Genomic DNA, 22,276 nt, shown 5'->3' with positions numbered 1-22,276 from the left:
TTTGTCCCTGTTGTTGTGGAAACAGAGGCTAAAAGAAAGTCCCTTGGAGGGGAGTCACAGGGGAGCTTGTCCTGTGTGGTGTCAGTGCCCAGGAGGCTGCCAGGGTGGGTGGTGAGGGCCTGGCCTGGCCACTATCTTCTCCATGAGCAAACAGGGCCACCTGAGCCCAGCAGCCTGTGCCACTTGCCCTGACAAAGGGCAACCAGCTCAGCGGGGTTTGAAGAGGGGAAAAGACAACCAGATTACATTTTTTTCCCTACTGCTAGCTGCCATTCTCCTTTCCACTATGATCCCCCAGGTCTGGACCTCCATAGAGGTAAGAGCTGTGCAGCTCGGACAGCAGGATGGTGGCAGGGAGGAAGGAGGCTCATGACAGGCTTCCCTCCTCAGGTTCTTCCCTCACCAGTATCATGTAGGTCCTGCCCTAGCTGTCAGCCAACTGCCCGCTCCAGCCTGTGCTCAGGCCTGAGGGAGGGCAGCAGCAGCTGCAGATGGCCATGCCCACCTCCCATTTTGCCAGCCTTGGAGCCCAGCATCACTCTTGGCAGCAGCCATGGACAATTTTTGCGCCCATTGCTCTCCTCCAGTGTCAGGCTTTGCCGCTGCGGTTCAGCAGGGCAGAGCCGGGGAGGGAAGGAGGAAGAAGGTTGGGGGGGACAGCTTTACAGAAAAAAAAGTGAAACGGCAGTCATTTGGGGCCTGGGCACGCTGGTGGTTTTGCCGCTTCCGTTGCCTGATCCACCTTTTCAGACACGCATGAGGAAACTTCTGAGAAAGGGCCCTGGGCTGTCCCTGGGTGCTTCTGTGTAACCATGCACGGGTGTGCGAGCAAACACACACTCGCACGCCGGCCAGGAGCCCGGCTGCTCCCCAGCACACACTCAGGCCTGCACACCTACCATCCGCCTTCCACAGAAGAGGTTTCTTTCATTTCCTGTGAGAGGAGGAGGTGGGAGAGAAGGAACTTGAAGGCTGCGAATTCCTCAGCCACATATCTCACCTCCCTCTCCTTTCCTATGCTGCCTGCCAGCTCCACGTTCAGAAGCCATGGCTCCCGCTTCCCATACAAATAGGCAAGGCTGAACAACCATGCTTTTAAAGCTTGTGAGACATTTCTGCTGCTTTGTGATGATTTTTTTTTTCCCCTCACATTTGTGTGCTTTGCCTGTCAGAGTCACCTCAAGGCTGCTCTAACCTTATGGAGCCAAGTTGCTGTTTAGCTGGTTAGGAGCACAGGCCTGCCTTGTGCTGTGGTTGAAGCACTTTTTTTTTTCCCCTGAGTTGTCCCCTTCTTGCCCCCAGCCAACCCCAGGAAGCTTGTTTTCATGCATATTGACAATTACCCTGTGCTGGAGCAAGGCTTTTCCAAACCCTTAGCAGTATATGTGGCATTTCAAAGGGATATTGCTGTCAAGCACCCAGCTTGTCACGAAACCATGAGCTGGAGCCACTAAAGCAGCAGGTGGTAACCAGGCATGTTAGGCTAATCCTCAGCTCTCCTAAACCAGAGTTACTTTCCCTCATGAGCAACCAGGACGAGTACAGGAGAGGCAGAGTGTTTCTGTTTCGGTTATTTGGCACTTACAGGCTCTCCTTTATTTTCTACAAGGTAGTAGTATTATTTCTCCTGTGTCACGGGCAGAGACCTTAAGGGTAGTGAGTAAGATCTTATTCTTTCCAGATCTATGGCAAAGCTGTGAGGTGGTGTTTCTTAGCCAGTTTGGGGCATCCTGATGCTATGTTGTGGCTCAGGTAGAGCTGCTGCTGATGTTAAGAGGGAATCCTGCTGGCTCTCCTGTTTCTTTGCCTGGCACTGCAGGCATAAACGAGTAGTATCAATCTGAAACTATGCCTGAAAGGCAAGTAGCTTTTGTGTTCATCTAAATAGGGGATATCCTGTGCACGGAGATTTCAGGACCTGGTGGCTGGAGTGCAGAATGCATGGGGAGAAAGTCCGCTTTTGCAGAACATTTCCCAAGGCATCCAAGGACTCTCTCAAACCCACAAAGCCTGCCCTAAAACCACAGCTGCAAAAAAAAAGAGGAAGAGTCCGCAGCAGAACTCGGAGCATATTAAACCTTGCAAAATAGGTCTTTTTCTGTGGTGTAGGGTATGTGTATAAATACATACGTACATGTACATGAAGAGATCCTCAGCATGGGAGCTAAAAGTGAAAGCAGTCTGGAGGAATGCTGAGCAGAGGCGGTGATTTCAGGCAGGGCTAGTAGTGGCAGGGCTGGATTGTGTGGAGGAACGGCCCTGCAGTGGTGTCTTCACAAGGAGACTGGCCAGTCTTCCCAGGCCCTAGTGCAACGAAAGTAAAGGACTGTGGCTGGTTTGTGAGCCACAAGAGGTAAATTCAGCAAGGGTGTAAATGGGAGAGCAAAACATCAGAAAGAGAGCACCAAGAAAGAGGGTGCAGATGAAAAAAGGTCTAACTGGTGCAGGGTGCGTAGGCCAAAAGGAATGTAATTTCCATGTGGCACTAAGGAAGGACGTAGGAAAAGAAAGTAAAATGAGCATGTTAAACTATAGCCATCTGTCTTAACATGCTGTACTACCTCTGTTCTTGTCGGTCCTGACACAACAGAGTGCAACTGCTGTTCAGTTCAGAGTTGTGCAGGCTCCCATGAAGGTGGTGTTCAAGGCTGGTGAGAGTGAGACTCTACCTGAGGTGGCTGCATTCCTGCGCATTGAGTCAGGAGCTCAGGGTTAACTCTTTCAAGCATGCAGGGCCTTTGCTGAGCAGGTGTGGATCCCTCATGGATAACTTTGCTGGAGCTGGAATGACACTGGCCAAAGGGATCTTGCCAGAAAATGGAAATTCAATAAGCCTGTGCCTGGACACAGTGTCTGCAAGAGCTGCTGCTTCATTTGGACAAGTCTCTGGCCCACAGTGCTGGTACATACTTTGTGAACGTGCCTATGGGATGTTTTGCAGTCAGAGCTGCATATTTTGCCTGCTGCATGTATCTGGCTTCAAGTTTCCATTCTTGGGACATGACCATGTCCAAGGCCTGCACTAAGACAGGCTAATGGATTGCCACAATCTTATGCGAGGTAGGTAAACCCTGCCTTAACTGTGTGGGCAGAGACACTAAGCCTCTCAGTTAAGCAGGTGTAGAACCTATTCTAGAACTTGGGAGTCTGTAGCTCCTGGGCACAGTGGACTCGGCTTCTGGATCACTTTAGAAAGCTCAGAAGAAGAAAATGCACTGGAGATCCCTGCTATTATCTCAGTTCTTACGAGCACAAGGTCAGCGGAAGAAAAGCTACTCCATGCTATGTCTGGACTGCAGGCAGACAGGCTCCACTGGACAAGTCACAGCCCTTGTTCCTCAGTCACCTCATACAGGCCAGGGATGTGGTTGGAGCTCCCTGACCTCCGTTAGCCCACACACACAGTCATTCTTCCCAGGAAGTCAGAACAGAGCTGCTGTAACCCCCAAGATGGGAGGATCAAGGGGTGGCTGAGACCAGAGGTTAAAGTAGCATTTTCATCTCTAGGATTATCTATGTCTTGCCTTCCACTGGAGCAAAATTCACTTCCACATCCCTTAAAGTCAGCCTGCTGTGGAAGTGATGGAGAAAGAGAGTAAAGCAAGATGATAATGCAGTGGGGGAGCATTTATTTGCATCTTTCCTGGATAGAAGCATCGTCTCCGTTCCCATCACTTGCAGGACCAGCTGTGGTTTCTGGCAATGCCAGACACAGCCATCACCCTCTGGGTTCCTTTCCCTTTCATTGTCCCTCTGGAGAACAGGACTCCTGTTAAAACCCCCGTGAGTGTCACTGAGAGCCAGCTCTATTATTCACCAGCCAGTGAAGCAAGACAGGCATACTCTCCCACAACCTAGGGATGCCCCTCTGATCTGTTACCAATGGGGCTATCTTTAATGGGATCAGAGCCTGCCCTTTTCCACATCCCAGTGGGACAACACCTGCCCACCAGAGAACAAAGAGGAAACCTGTTGTGATGGGAAAAAAGACAGAGTTGTCCCCAGAGAGGCAGCGAGGCCGTTTGATTAAGAGCATCTTTCTCCCAGCCAGCTGGTTTGCTGGCAAAACAACCAACTAAACTTCATCTTTATGCAAGAGAGAAAGTCTCTGTCAAGCAAATGCCACAAGTCCAGTTTTACTCACCTATATAAACTGGGATAAATCTGGGGAAATCATTGCAGAAAAACTGTAGGAACAAGAGGGAAAATATTTCTGCCTATAAATAGTATTTAAAATATATTTTTCAAAGGTAAGTTTAGAGCAATATTTAAATGCTGTAAAGAGATCTAACTAGAAGCTTCCTCTCTAACTGGTTCTCCTCAAAAGACCCAATGGTTATCCATTGCTGTATATTTCTCTCAAGCCTCAGTCTTTACAGAGGTGCAGCATCCCAGTTGGGCAGGTCTAATTCCAGCTGTGCCTTTCACATTAATGTCCTCTGGAGACTGGCTGTCCCATGTGTGCACATCTGCCCAGGAGCACCCTTCATCTGTAGCACTCCCTGGGGCAACGAACCAGGACAGGACCAGGCAACGCATATCTCTTCGACAGTGGAGACAAACTCCAAATCGGACTGTGCCTTCTTTGTTTCCCAAGTCAGAGACCATAAGCTTGGTTGCTGGTGCTTATCCCATGAGTTACCCAGAGCAAAAGTGGCATATGAGCATAGGTGAAGGCTCCAAGAGGGTCAGAAGAAAGATATCTGTGAGCCAGGGGCCACTTTGTGGTACGTGGTTCATTAGAACTCTCCAGAGTTGGACTGGAAGAACTCAAGCATGCTTGGATGTGTTTGTGCATCCTAGTTTCTTCACGGGTTTTGTGATTCTAGCAGAAGTGTAATTGTGAGCAAAGCTTTATTCCAGTAGATGTGGCACGTAACAAGAAGTTCACCTTCAGTTAGAGAGGATTTTAATATGACCTTCCGTAGAGAAGGGGCATTGTTTTGAGTTGTTAAACAGCTGCTGTGTTCCACCCCAGTAATGGCTGCAATTCAGTAGTGAATAATATAAGCCTTAGATAAACAGCCGGTAAAATAATTTGGGATCTTTCCTGGTGAGGGGAAGCAGGCAAGTTACTCTACAAAAATAAATTATTATTCTCTCTGCCTAGGAAATGAAGTGTTCTCCTTTTCATCACCAAGTGGGCTGTCACACAAAATCTCTTCCCGCCCTGGTGTGCTGGAAGCAGCCCAGTGCTGTTTGCAGTACTCTCTTGCCATCTTCACCTTCATAGGAAGAGGTGATTTTTAGTTTGAATTCATGCGTTTTCTCTGTTTTCTCCTCCAATCCTTGTCTGCTTCTCCCTCCCATCCCCAGTCTTCTTAAAAATAACCCTCCCAAAGTGCCCGTCTACTGGTCTGCCTAGGCACAAACACCATCTCCTTTCTTGAAGCAGCCTCAACGCGACTGCGAGAGAAGCAAAAGTTTCCCTAAACCACTCCCTCCTGCGAAACGCCGAGTGTCCGTTCGGTACATGCTGTGTCTGCCTGTGCTGGGGCAGGACTGCAAAGCTCCGGGCCTTGGGTCTTGGCCTCCATCGGATGAACAATTTCCCGTTGAAGGTTACTCACTTCCTGTTTTCCGTATTTAGACAATCTGGGCCTATAGGGAGGCTTTGATTTGTTGTAAACTTCAGCTGGTTTAAACGTTAAGTCGCGGGAGACCGAGGTGGGGGGAGGAGGGGAAAGGCCTGGAGACAAATTAGGGCTATTTAATACCGCAACTGTGTTCTCTCGCAGTTTTCTAGTGACCATTAGAGCATGTGAAAGGAAGGTCAGGGGCTGACAGCATGGGAGATGGAGAAAGGGCTGCTTCACAATGGGCTGGAGGCAGTGCGTGCGTGTGTGTGCGTGGGACTCTGTGTGTGTGTGTGTGTGACTCTGTGTGTGTGTGTGCCCGCGCAGCAGTTGGGAGCAGCCGGGTGATACACTCCAATGACTAATTTCTCCAATGTGTCATTTTTGCCACAGACAGCTGTACGGAGAGGCTAACGGCAGTGCAACAGCTCTGCAGTGAAGGCAGGGAGGAGCCTCTAACCTAGAGAGGAGAGTGCTGTGCCCTTTCCCGGTGCCTATCAGTACACCCCACACACTGACATTTGTTCGAACTTGCCCAGAAGTCTGCTAGGCTGGAGCGAGTCAACGCTTGTACATAGCTGATAGGGCAGGTCACGTCTTTTCTATGCCTATTTTGCAAGGGGAAACTGAGGCACGGAGTGCTGTAACTTTACTTCTTATCAGAAAGCGAGTGTGTGAGGGATTGGGGTAAGTCCTGGCACCAGTCAGGCAAGGGTCTGTCTTCTGAGATGTGCTTCATCATGAAGAACGTCGTCCCTGTGTTGGTGGGAGTTGTGCTTGGATAGAAAAAAGTAGTGTGCAGCCCAGAGTGCCTGTGGGCACAAAGGTTACGTGAATGGTTTTGGTCTGTTCCTTTTTGCTCATCTAGTTCTCTTCTAACAGATTAACTCCCAAAATGGGGTGCTTTTACTTTCAAATTTCACAAGGATCTACAAAATAGAAAAGAAAAATAACTAACAGTTGGGCTGGAATGCAGCAGGAGATGGTAAATTAATCGGAATTTCACAGAAAAATCCATCAAAGATTTCCACTCTAGCAGTATAACCTGCTCTCAGAATGCCAATGTGGGCAGGTGGAAGTGAAGGGAAGAATCAAGAGGTAAAAAATCACAGCCAAAGTAGTAAACATAATGCTTTTGTGTCACAGGTAAGGAAATCTGCCATGTCCTTTCTGCCTGACTGAGAGCAGGCAGGAGCTGAATCAAGCTCCAGAGGAAAATAAAAGGACCGGGGATGAATTTGGTGAAGTACAAAAGTGTTTAGGAGAAACAAGGGTCCATGTTCAATCTCTGGCATAGATAGGCCCAACTCCAAACGATTTACACATGCTCTTGACCCTCCTGAGCCAGTCAACTTTCCTCCAAATAGCTCCCTGCAGCCCAGAGTGCAGAACCAGAGAGAGAGGCAGGGAAGCAGGATACAGGCAGGTAGCCGTTTTCTCCCTGGCATCGCTGCATAGGCTGGGTTAACGTTATACTTCCCTGATTCAGTTTTTATAGACCAAACAGTAGCAGTTCCCTCCCTCAGCGGTATGTTGAAGCCTTTCCCTGAAGGAGGGGTTAGTTCTCTATTGAGTTACTACCTGCTGGATGTTTTTTTCTGCGGTATCTCCTACCCCGCGATTAAATTTTGCTCAGCCAAGCTCTCGGCGCTCAGAAATGCAACTGAGTTCTTAGTGCAAATGCAGTGTAGTTCTTACTCTAGTTTCTCCCCTAAGTTTCCTCTGATGGGGCCCTTGACCTCCCAGCAGCACCTCGGTGCAATCTGAGCCCTGGATCTGACAGGGACACATCAGACTGAATCGGGACTGACTGCAAAGCCGGCACCACGGAGAATTGCACCCAAAGCTGTTTAAGCAAATGGTGCCTCTGAATTGGCACTAGCCGGCTGCTCTGATGCCGAGGTTTGATCTGTCAGATCCAGAGCAGCCTGGTTTGCACTCATATCACCATGCTTAAAGAACAGTCACTTAATCTCACTTAGAAATGTTTACTTGCGAGGACCAGATGGCCCAGGGACTTGGGCTAAACAAAGCATTTTACTTCTAGGTCACGCATTTTAATCCAGTCCAGGTTGGTGATAAATGAACATATTCACCTGATAGCCACTTTTGGCTTCGTTTTTGGTGTTTTTCAGGCTGGTTTCCAAGGGGAGATGTCACACCACAAAATCTCCCTCTGTGCCCTGCCACAGTTGGTCCTGATTTGACCGTCTCTGTGGAGAAGCCAAGGATCAAATGCTCCATGGCGCCAGACTGTTTTCTTTTGCAGCCTGCAGGTAAGGGGAAGTTGTCCTGTGTCTGGCTATATCATGCCTGCTCTGCGGATGGACAGGATTTCAGCTTGCAAAGCTGCCAGTCCAACCCCTTGCACCAACATGAAATTCATTAAAAAAATAGGCAAATGTTTAATTGCAGTTGACATATAGGTACTCTCTGCTATGAACTTTACACACAATCGCAGATAACAGCATCAAAATTAATGCCTGCTTCCCACTTGTCCTGCTATAAGCAATAAACGTTTGGCAAGTCAGTAAATAACAAAATTCTCATGTGGCCATCTACAGGTCACCAGGATACTTAAGAAGTTTGCGTTAATTATACCATGTTTGCCATCAAAGAGGGGATATTAACCCTTTTGAGCTGTTGCAGGAAAGCGGTGGAGTCATTTGGAAGTAAATAAATGAAATCTTGTCACTGTAAGTGGAACTTTTGCAAAATTAGAAAAAAAAATATGTTTGAGGCAAAAACCTCAGTAGACATCATGGAAAATATGCTACCTTTTCAGTTTTCCTTTTATTTATTTTGTATTTTGACATCAAACACTCCCTGTAACCTAATCTTCTTGGCTTTTGATGTGGCCGTGGAGACATGACAATTAAGCACGGCTTAAAACAATAATCCCAACAACAGGAACCAAAGGCAAGTAATGTCAGGGTTCCCCCCTCACAAAAAGCCTGTCCCCCAGTGTTTGGTGGTAGTGAAAGGGCCGTAAATCCCAATTTGTTGCCTCGATATCTGCTCTGTGCTTACACTTTACGTTGAACTTTACACACTTGCTCCATTTCCATTCCCTGCTGTTTGTTTTTCTTCCGCTATGCAAAATGTCTGGAGACAAACACGATACACACGTTGCGGAGAGATGGTTTGATCTTTCACAGATTAGTGCCACCTGACAAACATGGGATTATGTGTTATCTGTGTCGCAGGAACCGCTGAAGACCCTGCTCAGAAGAGGGACGTTCCTCCAGGCGCTGGGGGGCTGCAGCACCCCTCTGGACAAACTGATGGATTATGGCCCTGATTCCGTGAGCGAATCGGACCGACCCGGCAAAATGCTTGCAGAGAGACAACACCAAGGTAAACCCTCATCAAAATCTGGATGGGTGTGTAACATGCAACCAAAGCAAATAGCTTCTAAATTATTTTAAAGTGATGTTTTTTTAGTTCTCCTGTTCTCTCCTCCTCTCAGCTATTCAAATATGGAGGGAGAGCGGTTGAGTTTACTTATAACCCTGTTTGAAACCTGTCTGAAAATGAACATGTTTCTTTTTAAACGAAGCTTGCACGGTATGCTATAAACTGCCTTTGTTTTTTTTGTTTGTTTTTTGTTTTTTTTTTTAATGGGTGTTTGCACTAAGCCTTGCTAAACAAGTTGGAGAGATGATTAACTCTTCTGAAATGATGCAGGAAGGCCTCATCCCGGTTGCGTGTGCTTTCCTCAGCACATCTAGAGCTGCCGCAACTCCTCGCCCATCGCGAGCAGGGCTTGCAAACAGGGCTGGGGAGGAGGCTGCACGGCTAAAGAGAAGCAGCGAGAGAAAGGGCTGGAATTTGCACACACACACACACTGAAAAAGGAACTGAGGTTATTTTTTTTTCTTAATGAGTAAGGAGTTATCCCCAAGTTGGTTTCCACAGAAGTCAGACACAGCTCCTGGGGGGTCAAAGGAGGAAACCCAAAGTTCATTAGCAGTTTTCTCGAAAATATCGGCTTAGTAGCAGCAGTACTCACCCCTACACATGGCGAGGGGACTTTGCAAGAATCTACTTCGCTTTGTAAGGCCCCAAGGAGTTCCTTGTGTGGGTCAGATTCGACGGTGTGATGAAAGCAGCTGCAGAGTTTTGGCCATGGGAGAGCTGCCTGGTAAGCAGCTTCTTCTCCATCCTCATGTGCCAGCCCACACGCACAACCCCCCTGCGCCCACGGCTGCACCCCTTGATCCCAGGACAGCACTGAGCAGCTCCGGGCTGGCCATCCCCCCTTGCTCCCTTCACACCAGAGATGATGCCAAATGGTTAGAAACAGGTTTCTGGGTTGACGGTGTTGCCTGTTTCAGCAGTGCAAGAACCTACAGAGAACTTTGCCCTGTCTATTGCAGACCCTGCCTTGAAACCCATTAAGCAGCCGGCTGCTTTTCCGGTGCTTTTAAAAACTTGATTTTAGTTGAAAAATATTTCTCCACTTAAAAGAAACAATGCAAAAAATAACAAAAAACCCTAGAGAAACTGCAGTTCATCATCTGCAATGTGGCTGCTGCCTTAAAACTGGTGTAGAAACTTTAGCACACTTAACTGCGTGACCTTGTCACCCCAAAACAACACCGGAGAATGAGCTTTTGTACCTGTGCTTTTTATACTAAATCATTCACCAACTACTTTTTTTGTCCTACCCGGGTAGGTTTTTGAAATATCAATAGACCGCTCTGCATAAAGTTTAAGCTAGTAATTCTACTGGCAACAATGACCACGATAATTTTTCCTCTCTCCCTATTAAAAGCAGCTTTTATGACATTAAGCTGGGCACAGGTACTTTCACAAAAAAGGTATTTTATTATTCTTAGCAATATTCACCTTGAAGGAATATGAGGAAAGCATACACTTTTTACAGACAATATATAAACATGTTGTACATAATTAACAATAACTTAGTTCACTAATCCAAAAATAAGCAAAATAAAAAAAATAAAATAAAAACAGAAAATACTGCAGAATTTTTTTATGCTGATACAAGTACAAAATAATTTAAATCTCAACTGCTGTTGTCTATGCTGCAGTGACTGACAATATATTGCACTTTGTCAACTGTATCAGTAATCCCTGTCTTCCACCCACATCCTTTCCCCACCCCCCTGCCCAAATCCTAGAGAAATTTGAGTTGGATACAAATAATGTACAGCTGTACCATTGTAAAAAGTAGTAAGTAAAAAGGACCCAATTTTTTACCTCGCTAGACTAAAAATTCTTATGATTTCTCCCAACCAATTTAGTTTCCCGTTTATTTCCACTTCTTTACAAAGTGCACCTATATGCCTACGCAGACCAGAAAAAGGAGGAAAGCAGGATTTTCATGGCTGCTTGGTTCTTAATTCACTATCAAATATTTGAATTACATATTTAGGATAAAATTTGATGTACATCCATTTTTATTTGTTTCAGTTTTTTTCTTTAAAGCAGGACTTTTGCAGTAAAGATACAATTGGCTTGATCCAAAAAAAAAAAAAAAAGAAAAAAAGAAAAAAAAAGAAAAACCCCAACAACAAAAAAGTTAAAAATTAAAAAAAATAAAAAGCTTGTCACAGAGTTAAGCTTACGTGGTTTACATTATCAAACCCCTCTGTTCATGGGGGCATTTTTCATCAGAAGTATAGCTAAATATGTACACTGTATGTTATACTGGAGCTTGTGTTCACGAGAGGCATCAGATCATAACAATCAATAGAATACACTTCACATTGGTAATAGCTTTGTTTTCGGTCATTTACGTACAGTATGGTTTAATAATGGGAGATTTCATTTTTTTTCTTTTTTTTGTCTGGTTTTTTTTTTTTTTCATATAAAATACACTACGGAAAACGGACGTTCCCATTAGAACGATGCTTTCCCTCGTCTCATCAGCTGTCGTTGTGTCTGGGGGTTTGACGGATGTGTGAAGCTCAAACTGATTGTCTCTCTCTCTTTCCCCTCTCCAGTGATCTCAACCTCTTTTCTGCCCTTCCTCCCTGTGAAGTCCACCGGGGCCTGGATGCCTGAGCCGGTACACGCGCTGGCTGGCTGCGTGTGGACGTGGTGGCCACCACACTGCCGTAAGTTTACCCAAGCAGCTAATCTGCATTTTTAAGCGACAGCTGCCAACACAACAGAACAAAATGCTTCAACCTCGAAAGTCTGCGAGTTGGATGTTTTTATGCCCTGCGATGGTTTTTTGCTGTGCTAGAAGTTAACTGTGACACTGGTGATAAACGCCTGTATCTCACCCCTCGCTAGCGCAGGATTGCCTTCCCGAGAGTTTTTTTCCCCAACGATTTGTCTGATCTAGCTCTCTGTTTTGAGGAATACTAGGGTAGTTGGAAGGGGGGGGCTGGTTTTTGTTTTGTTTTGTTTTTAAATAAATCTTTCATGTTAGGGAGAAGAATGAAGAAATTGAGGCAAAATAATCACCATCTTGGGCACATTAAAATCCCGTACAGCTACATTTTTGCTTTCTTTCCCTCCCCAGTCTTTCCACCCTTCCTAGTAGAGATTTTGGTATGGAAGATAGATGGAGCTAATCCCCCCCTCTCCCCCGCTTGTTTTGAAGGCAGGTTTTCTTAACATTGCAAACAACAGCACGAAAACATGCAATCAGAAGGTTGAGGCTTTTTGTGGAAAACAAGAGCAAAATAAATATGACTTTGTGTCTGATTTCATTTTAAAAATTACATTTTTATAAAGATGTCCTTTTTTTATTTTTATGTTTTTTCCCCATCCCAAACAGAGTCCACGATAGAAATCCAGCATGTCTGGCTTCCAGTAAGCCGATTCTATCCTGGGAGGCTGCTTATATCTCTTTACAATATTCACAGTAATAACAAAGAGAGAAAGGAAAGCCAGTTCCAAGCCTTTTCCTTCAGCTTCTGCCACCTTTTGCTTCCTGCTGGACCGTTAAGTATCAAACAGGTGAGTTCTTTTTCCTTATACCTGAGGGGGCAAAGTGCATTACAGGCACCACTACACATTTCTGCAGAAGACCCATCGTTTGCGAGGTTTTAGTCCAGCATTAAGAGTTAAACCACATGGGAGCAAAGATCCCGTTTTGCCATCCCTACATTCTCCTCTCGGCAGAACATTTTCTTACTTGGTGTCATCTTAGGCAAAGCCGCATGTTCTTAATCTCTGGGTGGGTCTCTTGGTCATCGGGTTTTATCCCATGGCTGTGACCATGCTGGATGGGTGCGGATGTCCAAATGAGATGCTGGAAGATGGGTGGATGGGGGTAGGTGTTGGTAGGATGTGTCCAGAGTGGCTGAAAGGTGGCAAATGCCCCATGGGCGCCATGTGACTAGCAAGGGCAGCAGCGCTGAAGGGAGACGATTTCTCCTGCATGCACTTGGACAGTTCCTCAAAACACTCGGAGCCTTTCTTGCTTTTCTTTGATTTGTTGGACATTTTCCTATTCCTGGTCTGAATTCCTTCCTTTTTCATGGTCAGAGGCCTGTTCACCTGCAAGAAATGAGAAAATCAGGCTCATGCAGACAAAATGACCTTATTGTGCAAAAATGAAAATATTTGGACAGACCCCATGTGTTTTTCCTGGATGGAGACCTTTTTCTGGCCAAAAAAAATGGTGTTTCTCTCTGCAGAACTTGTTTATATTGATTTGTTTAATAAAACCACACACACAAAAAACCCCTAGACATGAAAAACAAATTGAACTGAATTTGGCAGCTGATGACTCTCTTTCCCGTAGGCTTACCCTCAACCCTCATTCATTTCCTAATAGAAGAGATCAAACTAGGAGGCACACGTTGACCCAAATTCAATCCAAAGACATGAGCAATCTTGTAACATTAACCTCTGTTACTCACAGTTTAAATAACGTTCCAACATGTCAAGTGATTCCTGCTAAAGATTAATTTCTTTAAAAAAAATAGTAATAAAACAAAGCCTTAGATGTAATTATTTTGAAAAAAAAAAATAATAAAATCAAAAGGAAGATGCCCCGTCGGGATTCATTTTTGCACAGAGCCCATTCCAAATGGCCTCTGTGTTTCTGCAGGGAAACAGCACACAAAACACGCATAGTTAAAACCCAAGTGTGGTAGCTCTATTTTGCCTGATTTGCCCAAGCGTTAGAAGCCAAGCTCATACATTGTAATGTCACTGAACTTAGCATCACTATGCCGACAAAGAATGGCTGTCACTTCCCAGGGGAACCTTAGAGACGGGAGGGAAGGAATAAAACAACAACCAAAACCCTGAAACCAATAAAAGCCTAGTGTACACCATGCAGTTAAGACATCAATCCCAGCCGGGCAAGCAGCGACACATGAGATGAGTAAATACTCACATTGTGCAATTTATAGTAGAGTCCACAGGCATTACAAACTGGGTCCCCGTTTGCGTTACGTCGCCATAAGGTCGTGGTGGTTGTCTGACAGTTGGCACAACAAGTCCCTGCTCTCCTAGCCGCTGACTAACCAAAAGAAAAAGAAAATTAAAAATGTATCAGCAGGAGGGAGATCATGAGAAAGGTCAAGTTGGACTCAATAATTTAGGTTGGGTAGAACTAGTTACTAAGATTTTACAGAGCATCAGGGCTGAAGGAAACTGTCATTTTTACATTTTATGGCCGTAAGGCTTTTGTTTAAATTCAAATATTTTATTATGCAGAATCGCAGCTTCGAGCCCCGTGACACCATGTGTGTTGGGGACCGAGAGAAACAACACATCTCTAACACCACAAATAAGAATTTTAGAGGGGAAAATGACATCTGATTTGTTCAAGTTTTTCCTTTACAGGATTCTAGAACTCGTCATGAAAACGCATTTTCCCTTTTTTTTTTTTTTTTAAATGACAAACTTACTTTGTGCCAGTGTTGAGACTGGGTTTGAAAAGAGGGAATGATCTTAAAGAATGTGATTTTTTACCCCTACTCTGGCCCTTTAAAGATGGACACAAAAGAAAACCAACTGCATTACTTAACTGGGTGCAGTATTTATCAGAGCCATCACTGAAAATTCAGTTTCCATTTACAAGTGAAAGGGAGAAAACAAAACCGGCTCCAACTTTCTTTAAATATTTAGCAAACCAAATTTCATGCCTTGCAGCAATGATTCCGCTGACCCGTCTGCCGCCTCTGTCCCTACTCAGTTCCTGGGCTGACAAGCCCTCAAACAACTGCCTCAAAAAAAGCAACATTCCCCCCGCTAAATCCACCACCCTTTCTAAAACTATTGTTCTTCTGAAACCAAGGTGGGGGGAAAGAAAAATGCCAAAACATTCAACCACCTCCCAAAACAAGAACAGGAAAAGTAGAACAGCAGGCAGCCAGTAATTTCTGGATGGGCCCTTGTCTAGCAGACCCCGCAATAATACCTTCTTTGTGCAAGCCTGCGATCGTATTAAGTGTTATGGCTGGACTAATTGCACCCCATATTTTTGGGGAATAATTTTGTATTAGAAAGCTTCAGCCCTGCCCTGAAAGTGGTCAAAGTACAGTCCATTTTGTGCAATTGGATTAACGCAGAGGACTCAGTATTTTCTTTTCTTAAATCAGCAGAGTTTACTTTCTAGCATGTATCAATCCTGGCGACTTCCCCAGGGCCTTGCTCACTGGACATTTTTACCATTGAGCCCCCGAGAGCCGTGGGGTGAGGCAGCAGCAAAGCTCACACTAATGTGCCGGGCATCTCCATGGGCAGAGCACGGAGCGGTGGGTTCCCCAGCCCAGGACTTTGTGTGGTTCCCTGCCAGCCGGCTCCGCTGGGGAGCTGGTGCCGCTTGAAGCACAGACCAACCCGGCTCCAAAAAGAGGAGCCACTGGGTTCTGTCCTCACTTGCTCCTGATTTACACCACGGTCCTCTAACTTTCCCAAAGCTGATGGACGGCTCAGAAGCTCAAGGCAAGAATCGTGCCCTGGGAGACTCATATATTTTAGTCCTTTACTTGCCTGTGAGAACAGGCCAAAGGCAGAAAGAGGGGGTACCCCCTACTGCAAGTACGCTCATGCAACCCAAACACAATTAATGCCAGACTTCCAAACGCTGACATTATTAATACGATCGCTTTGCTATTGCATGTCAGATGAACAAATTCCCAAAGATGGCCATCTCCCCTCCCCAGCAAACAAGCAAACTACAGTGGAAAAAGGGGCAATAAACAAAGCTGTAAATCAATTACAACAAAACATTAAAACAACTTAACTAAAGAAAAACTCTCTAGTGCCCCCCAAACCCCTCGCAGTGAGCTAAGTATAACAGTCTTCCAGCACACTGGAAGGTGGAGACCTGTGTTTGCATATTTGAGATGGCTTACTGATACTCAACTATGCTGCTTAACTCTATGGCCTGTCCCATTCAGACTGGAAAGCACTTGAGCCTGAGAGACGATAATGTTACACTGTTGTCTTAACATTTTTCTATATGTCAGTCACTTTAGAAGGCAAGTCATTAAGAAGCTTGCATAGTTGGAATTCTGACTCATGACAGAAATCTTCTGTATCCCATCCCAGTGTTTAGAGCAGTAATGCCAATTTTCTGTTCTCCAAACCTCATTGAAACGTGCCCACGAATAGCTAAGAGACTTAGGCACCATAAATCACAAAGCTTCAAAAAATATATTTATTATTCTTAGCATTTTAGGCATTATTTGTGGAGTAGAGTGTATTAGAAATTTCAAAACAGCAAGCATGACTGGCAAGGCTTGCCTATAGAAACTCTCTAAAGCTTTTAGAGTCAGGAAACAGATACACAAAGTTTCCTTATCTTTAACGTACAGATATCCGGATAGGAAACTACTACCAGGAGCTTAGAAAGGACATTTTTTTTAAATCACTCAAATGAAAATACAAAGTATAGGTGACTCCATGGAAAAATAATAGGATTTTTTTTTTTTTTAAACAGTAGGGGATTGTCTGGGGAGGGAACCAATATTAATATTGCCAGAGAATATAAGAGTGAAAATTACTTCATGGCTTTTATACAAATAATTATTAAGTAGGGAGCAGTAGCTTTGACTCATCTGATTTGTTTTGCTTTTTTGGAGCTGGAACTTTTTTTTTTTAGTACACGGTGGAGGACATTCACACTCCTAACCCTTTCGCTCCCAGTATGTGCCCAAAACGTCCCAAGAGGCCAAATAAATGAGGAATTAAATTAAAAGCTGTCATCCCAGGATAAACGGGGAGACGGATACACGATATCCTGCGTGTATTGTGAGCGGGAGGGAGGCTGGGGACAGAGGCGCGCTCGGCGGGCTGCGGCACGGTGGGGTGGTCTGTGCCGGGGACGCCGGGGCTGGGGGGAGATCTGCCCCCAGGCACAGCAGTGACCTCGACGTGACTGACCCCCGTGTACAGTACAGCTCGGCTCCAAGCAGGGGCCGAGCAGATATAACACATTTGACTTGTTGCCTGCGTGTGGTCCCTTTGCCTAATTTATCCCCCAAACCCAAGAGAAATAGAGACACCTACCAGCCTTCGCTTAGGTTTAATGAGAGGTCGGTTTTGACCATTCATTTTGTGGTAGAGCCCGCAGGCGTTACACAGGTAATGCCCGGTGCCGTCTCTTCTCCAGAGAGGGGTAGCAGTTGCTCCACAGTTCACACACTCTCTGCCTTCTAAATGGAAACACGAAGAAACCGGATTTCTTTCTTTAAAAACAAATTCACAAAAGCTTTTTGCATTGTCCTTTAGGCATTTTCCAGAAGTCAAAACAGCGTGTTAATTCAAGCACAATCAGACAGCAGTGACATCTACAGCACATGCAGCAAGGAGCTGAGTGTTTCGAGAACGCCCAGACTCCGGTGAGTATTTTATGTCATGATCAGAAACAGGCAGCTCTTTCCGCAAGGTGAGAAAGAGTGACACTCTCATTGTGTCAGATGGAAGTTATCGTCTCGGTAACGAGAACTCCTTTAATCTGTGCTGGGCACCGCTCCCCTCCCGTATCTATTGCACTCCAGTGGTTAGATCCTGTGTTCTCCTGCCACAAATACACACGTACACAAACACACACACACACCTGCAAACACACAATACATTAGAGAGTCGAAGGAAAAGGTTTTCTAGAATTAAATCTGAGCAAAAAGACCTCCTGCTCTGTGCTTTCCTTTTTGTTGCAAATGCTATGGGGTGAGAAAGTAAAAGCCGAGCAGAGTGGGAATGGTTACAGAATGCCAAAGGCTCAGTCACGATTTTTGTTCTAAAGGCAGAAAAACGCTGTGAAAGCTAATATTTAAGAAAGTTCAGCTTCAGCAAGCACTCTGGAAATTGGTGTAAAAAACAGGCTTTGATTTCTTTTCAGTTTCTGTGATTTTTCAACGGTACGGTTTGGATTTGGTAGGGAGCAGTTTACCTTATTACTGTTTCGTTACTGGTTTTAGTAGCACGACATGAGAAACACGACATTGTAGAACGGCTCTATTAAAACCCAGCATGTAACTCCTAGAGATTTGTTTCTGCCTTGGAAAGCTCTCTGCTAAAAGTTCATTTGCCTCTGATGGTTCGAGGGCAGGTCTGCTTAATATAGAAATCTCTCTTAATATAGTTTATGCAAATCCTACAGTATTTAACTGGAGAGGAAAATCTTTTTGCTAATAACTGAAGCAGGCCATGTCGAGTTCAGCGGGGCTTGTGTCTCCTTTAATCTAGGGAGTGGGTGGCTTTTAAACAACACAGTCTAGAGTGAAAAATGAGGGGAGCTCTGCGGCGCTGCATGGGTAGCTTTTGTCCCTCCTAGGGCAGGAAGCTGCAGGAGTCGCCGTGTCGTGAGTCTTAGTTTTCCTACAAAAACACTGAGTGGTCACGAACTTTCCCCAGTTCCTTGCACAGGGGGCTCCCTTACAGACAAAAAAAAAAAAAACCCTTAACGTAAAACCAAACAAAACAAATAAACAAAAAAAAAGCTCCTAGCTTCCCCCATCCAATAAAATCATCGGCAATTACAGGGCAAAAATTAAAAAGCTACTTGAGATCCCTTTATCTTCACAGAACTGGGTCTTGAATCTGTCCCCAAACTCGAGAGTCTCGTGCTGCTAATTGCGTTTACTTACTGCTCTTTTCACTACTGAAAAATACATATACATTGTAGCAACTGCATTTAAATAATGGCAGAGAGAGAGTGTTTTTCCCCTCGGAGGAGCCATTTGTAAGAGAACCGATGAGCTTGTAAAATAGCTGATATTTTTGTTGCAAAACTCATAAGAGATCACATTTCTAAATTATTGTCTACTGTAAAAATAAATACATGTGGTGTATTCATAAGCATAGATGGGCAATGATATACAAGAATACACTCACAAAAGCATATAGAGCCATTTATTTTTAAAGGGCTATCTAAACTCAGTCCAAATATACTGCATTTCATTTCCTTCCATGGCTGAGGATGTTAAAGCAGGAAGGTTAGTAAAATTACACAAATTGCCTTAATTCTTCTGTCTACTTGTACAGCTAGCATGATTTCAAAGTGGGATCAAAACTTTGCCCGTCCCCCAATTTGCTGATTTAGGACTGCACTTTCAGGAAGAAATGCAAGGAAGGGCTGTGAAGCCGGGAAAGGTCTGCAGTCCCTCATTTAGAAGCAGAGATATGGCTGGTTGAGGGGGAGAAAAGAAAAGAAGACTATTTTCTAGTTCAAGTTAGGCTGGAGTAAGTTGGCGATGACTGGTCACCTTAGTCTTTCGCACTGGTATGTAAACTATATTTGAACTTTTGCTCCTGTAAAACGTGAAGGAAATAGGGCCCTCTGCGACTCGAAGCGGACCGGCCGGGTCAGTTTCGCTTTCATCCTGTGCTGGGGCCTTGGTTCGTGGCAGTGGAGAGACGTGGAAATGACTTAGGGAGAAGCACCTATCGCTAGGAAGTCCCCAGTGTAATCCGGGGTGGGGGTGTTTACTGCCTTGGGGGAGCAGGGTCGGGCCTGAGCCCCTCGGGTGGCTGGGGCCAGCTTTTTCTCCGAGGGAAACATATTTTTTTTTCCCCCCTCATATAAATCCCTCTTTGTACAACTCGGTCTGCTGGCTCACGCTGCACCCATCCCCGTGTCCCTCGGCCCATCTGACCACCCTGAGCCCGGCCCTCAGTGGCCTCTGTGGCTGTGCTGGCACCCACAGGAGCCTGGTAGAAGCTCCATGTCCTGGTTTAAAAACCCAGAAAAGTGGGACCAAGCAGCCACCTGCCCCTCTGTCCCAAAGAGAGCCGACACAAGCACCCAGCCTCACAGCACCCCCAAACAGTCAGCAAAGCCAGTCGTGACAGGCACAGCCCTCACCTTGGCCCTTCCACCCCGGGGGTGCGGTTGGGGGTACAACACTTACCCGAACAGGATCTGGCCTTGCTTCGTGGCTTGGGGGTGAAGCTGGACGCGGGGCCCCCCAGGAAGCTGCTGGGGTGGAAGAGGCTGCTGCTGTAGTCGTGGGCAGCTGGCACGTAGGAAGGGTAGGTGGGAATGGGGTGGTGGGTGGAGGGCTGGGCCCCCATGCTGGTGAGGCTGCTTCGGAGCGGGCTGGCGCTCTCCATCTTCATCCCCTCCGACAGCGACACTTGGTACTTGATGCTGTCTTTGTCCTCCTGCCGGGCCCCGGCGGAGGATGAAGGGGAGGCAGCGCTGGTGGAGTTGGGGTCCGGGGACACTTCCTTGGGAGGGGTCGGGGGGAAGCCGAAGAGGTGGGAGCCCGAGTGCGAGGCTGGGGTGAGCGAGGAGACGGAGGCGGTGCTGGAGGTGCTGCTGCCCGGGTACACCGAGATGGCCCCGGGGGCTCCGGCCGCCGAGGGGTGCAGGGGTGTCTTGGTGAAGGGGTTGACGGTCCAGGGGTTGTGGTGATGGGCAGACAGTGCCGCCTTGCTGCTGTCCAGCCAAGGGATCCCGGGGCTGTGGATAAGATGAGGCCGGCACATTTGACTCCCGGTCAGGCGGGCTGTAGGAACACAAGAGCGTTTGGGATCAGCGTGGGGCAGCTCGGCCCGGAGCGGCTGTGGGGAGTCCCCCGGCTCCTCGGTCTGCGGGCAGCCGGGCATGGGGAGAGGTTTCACAACCCAGCAGAGAGCAGCCAGGCTGGCGCAACAGCCCCTTCTCCCTGTCCCCTCCGAGGGACACAGCAGCCAGCCCCTCGGGGAAGAGCGGCGGGCAGCGGGAGGGGGACCCAGCCACCCAGGAGTCGCAGCACCCCCTTTCCTCCCGCAACACCCCCGGGAATAAGCAGCGAACCCCCTTCTGCTCCGTCAACGCGCTTTCTTCGGCTCCTAAAAGCACCCCCAAATCAAATCCATCGCCGATTTGAATCGGCTCGTATTTTGCATCCGGGAAGTAGCCGCGTCTGAGAAGTTTTAGCCTCGGCGCACACTATTTCCCCTTCCTCTCTCACCTCCCCCCTTTCTTTCCCTCCCCTCCGCCAGACCTCGGTTATCTCTAGGGTTAAAATCCACCCGTGCCTCCCTTTCTATCCTGTTTTCTTAGATCTCCTTTCCCTCCCGGCTCCGGCACAACCGGAGCGGCCCGCGGGTGGGAACTCCTCGCCTCCACGTCGGGCACCGGGGAACGCGGGTGGGGAAGGGGCCCGGGGGTGCCGAGGAGGGCAGCGGGTGCGGATTTACCGTGTGCCTGGCTGTAGGAGACCCTGGCCCGGGCATGGGCGGAATTGGCGTAGTAAGGGTTGCCCTGGGAGTCCAGGTGGTTGAAGAAGACATCGACTTCGTCCGGAGGTAGGAGCTGCGCTGGTTCCATGTAGTTGTGAGCCAGTCCGGGATGGTGGCTCTCGGGGTGCTGCCCGTTGAGCACGGCGTGGTGGGCCATCCAGCGAGGCTGGTCGGTGGCCACCTCCATGGCCTCGGGCCTCCCCTCCCGCTCACCCCCGGACCAGGAGCGAGCGGCGCTCGGTGGGGAGCGGGCAGGGGGATGGCTTTGAGCGCCGCCGGTGGGTTTTTAGGAGCCGGGATGGCTTTCCTTTAAGGAAAAAAATCGCCGAGTGACTGGAGTGCGCCCTCGGAAGGCGGGGGGAGGACCCCCGGAGTCAGCGTGTCCCTATGTCAGCGGTGGGGCGGCGGCGGCGGGGCCGGGGGAGCGCCGGGGCAGCACCTGTAGGGAGAGACGGGCGGGTGAGCGGCTCGGCGGCCCCGGGGTGCGCTGCCCCGCCGGGCCGGCTGCCTTTCCCAGCGGGAAATGGATGGGGAGGGGGAAGCAGAGCCCCTCCCCCCCTTCCAAAAATATCCTCTGCCCCAAAAGCCCTGGACTTGCGCCCTCCCTGCTCATTGCCCCACAAAATAAACAGAGATCCCGTTTCGAACTCTTTACCCAAACTTAAAAAAAAAAAAAAAGAGGCAAAAAGCTTCCTTACACACACACACACACACACGGCCCTCGCTACAAACGTCAACAGGAGTTTTTCCAGCTGGCTTCAAAAGCGGGGTAAAATAGGAAGAACGGCAGATCTACTACAGCGTAGTTCTAGCAAAAACTCCGACTGACACAAAAGGAAAAGGAGGGGAGAAAGAGCTGGGGGGGGGAGAGAGGGAAGGAGAGGGGGGAGAAGAAGAGGGTGTTTAGCGAAGGCAGCGAGTGAGCCCTGGCAGTGCCCCCCCCCCGCGCGCCCCACACTTACCCGGCGCGGGAGGCAGGGTGCCTCGGCGGGGCGGGTGGTGATGGATGCCTGCTCGGAGGATGCGAGTGCGGCGGAGAGAGGGAGAAAGGAGGGGGGAGACAAAAATAATAATAATAAAAAAATTAA

General features: G+C 47.5%; 1 protein-coding gene and 1 long non-coding RNA gene across 4 annotated transcripts in view; one reads left to right on the top strand and one right to left on the bottom strand.

Annotated features, from left to right (window-relative positions):
- Positions 1-10,386: 10,386 nt before the first annotated feature.
- GATA2 (GATA binding protein 2) overlaps positions 10,387-22,276 on the bottom strand; it is an 18,926-nt gene continuing 7,036 nt past the window's right edge. The window contains exons 2-7 of one of the 3 annotated variants that reach the window (XM_014943256.1): positions 22,151-22,198; positions 21,147-21,627; positions 19,871-20,470; positions 17,028-17,173; positions 13,903-14,028; positions 10,387-13,055 (exon numbers count right to left, since the gene is read on the bottom strand). In XM_014943256.1, coding sequence (XP_014798742.1) covers positions 12,756-13,055; positions 13,903-14,028; positions 17,028-17,173; positions 19,871-20,470; positions 21,147-21,375 — 1,401 coding nt within the window. In that variant the 5' untranslated portion in view covers positions 21,376-21,627; positions 22,151-22,198 and the 3' untranslated portion in view covers positions 10,387-12,755. Of the gene's footprint in view, positions 13,056-13,902; positions 14,029-17,027; positions 17,174-19,870; positions 20,471-21,146; positions 21,628-21,886; positions 21,957-22,150; positions 22,199-22,276 lie in introns of those variants that run through there. The other 2 variants (XM_014943258.1, XM_014943257.1) reach the window with 2 other exon arrangements.
- Positions 21,143-22,276, top strand: part of LOC106888781 — a 10,236-nt gene continuing 9,102 nt past the window's right edge. The window contains exon 1 of the long non-coding RNA XR_001412185.1: positions 21,143-21,254. This is a non-coding gene — a long non-coding RNA (uncharacterized LOC106888781). The remainder of the gene's footprint in view (positions 21,255-22,276) is intronic.

The sequence above is a fragment of the Calidris pugnax genome, unplaced genomic scaffold (assembly GCF_001431845.1).
Source record: "Calidris pugnax isolate Ruff unplaced genomic scaffold, ASM143184v1 scaffold128, whole genome shotgun sequence".
Classification (NCBI taxonomy): Eukaryota; Metazoa; Chordata; class Aves; order Charadriiformes; family Scolopacidae; genus Calidris; species Calidris pugnax.
This window is presented reverse-complemented; position numbering and strand designations above follow the sequence as displayed.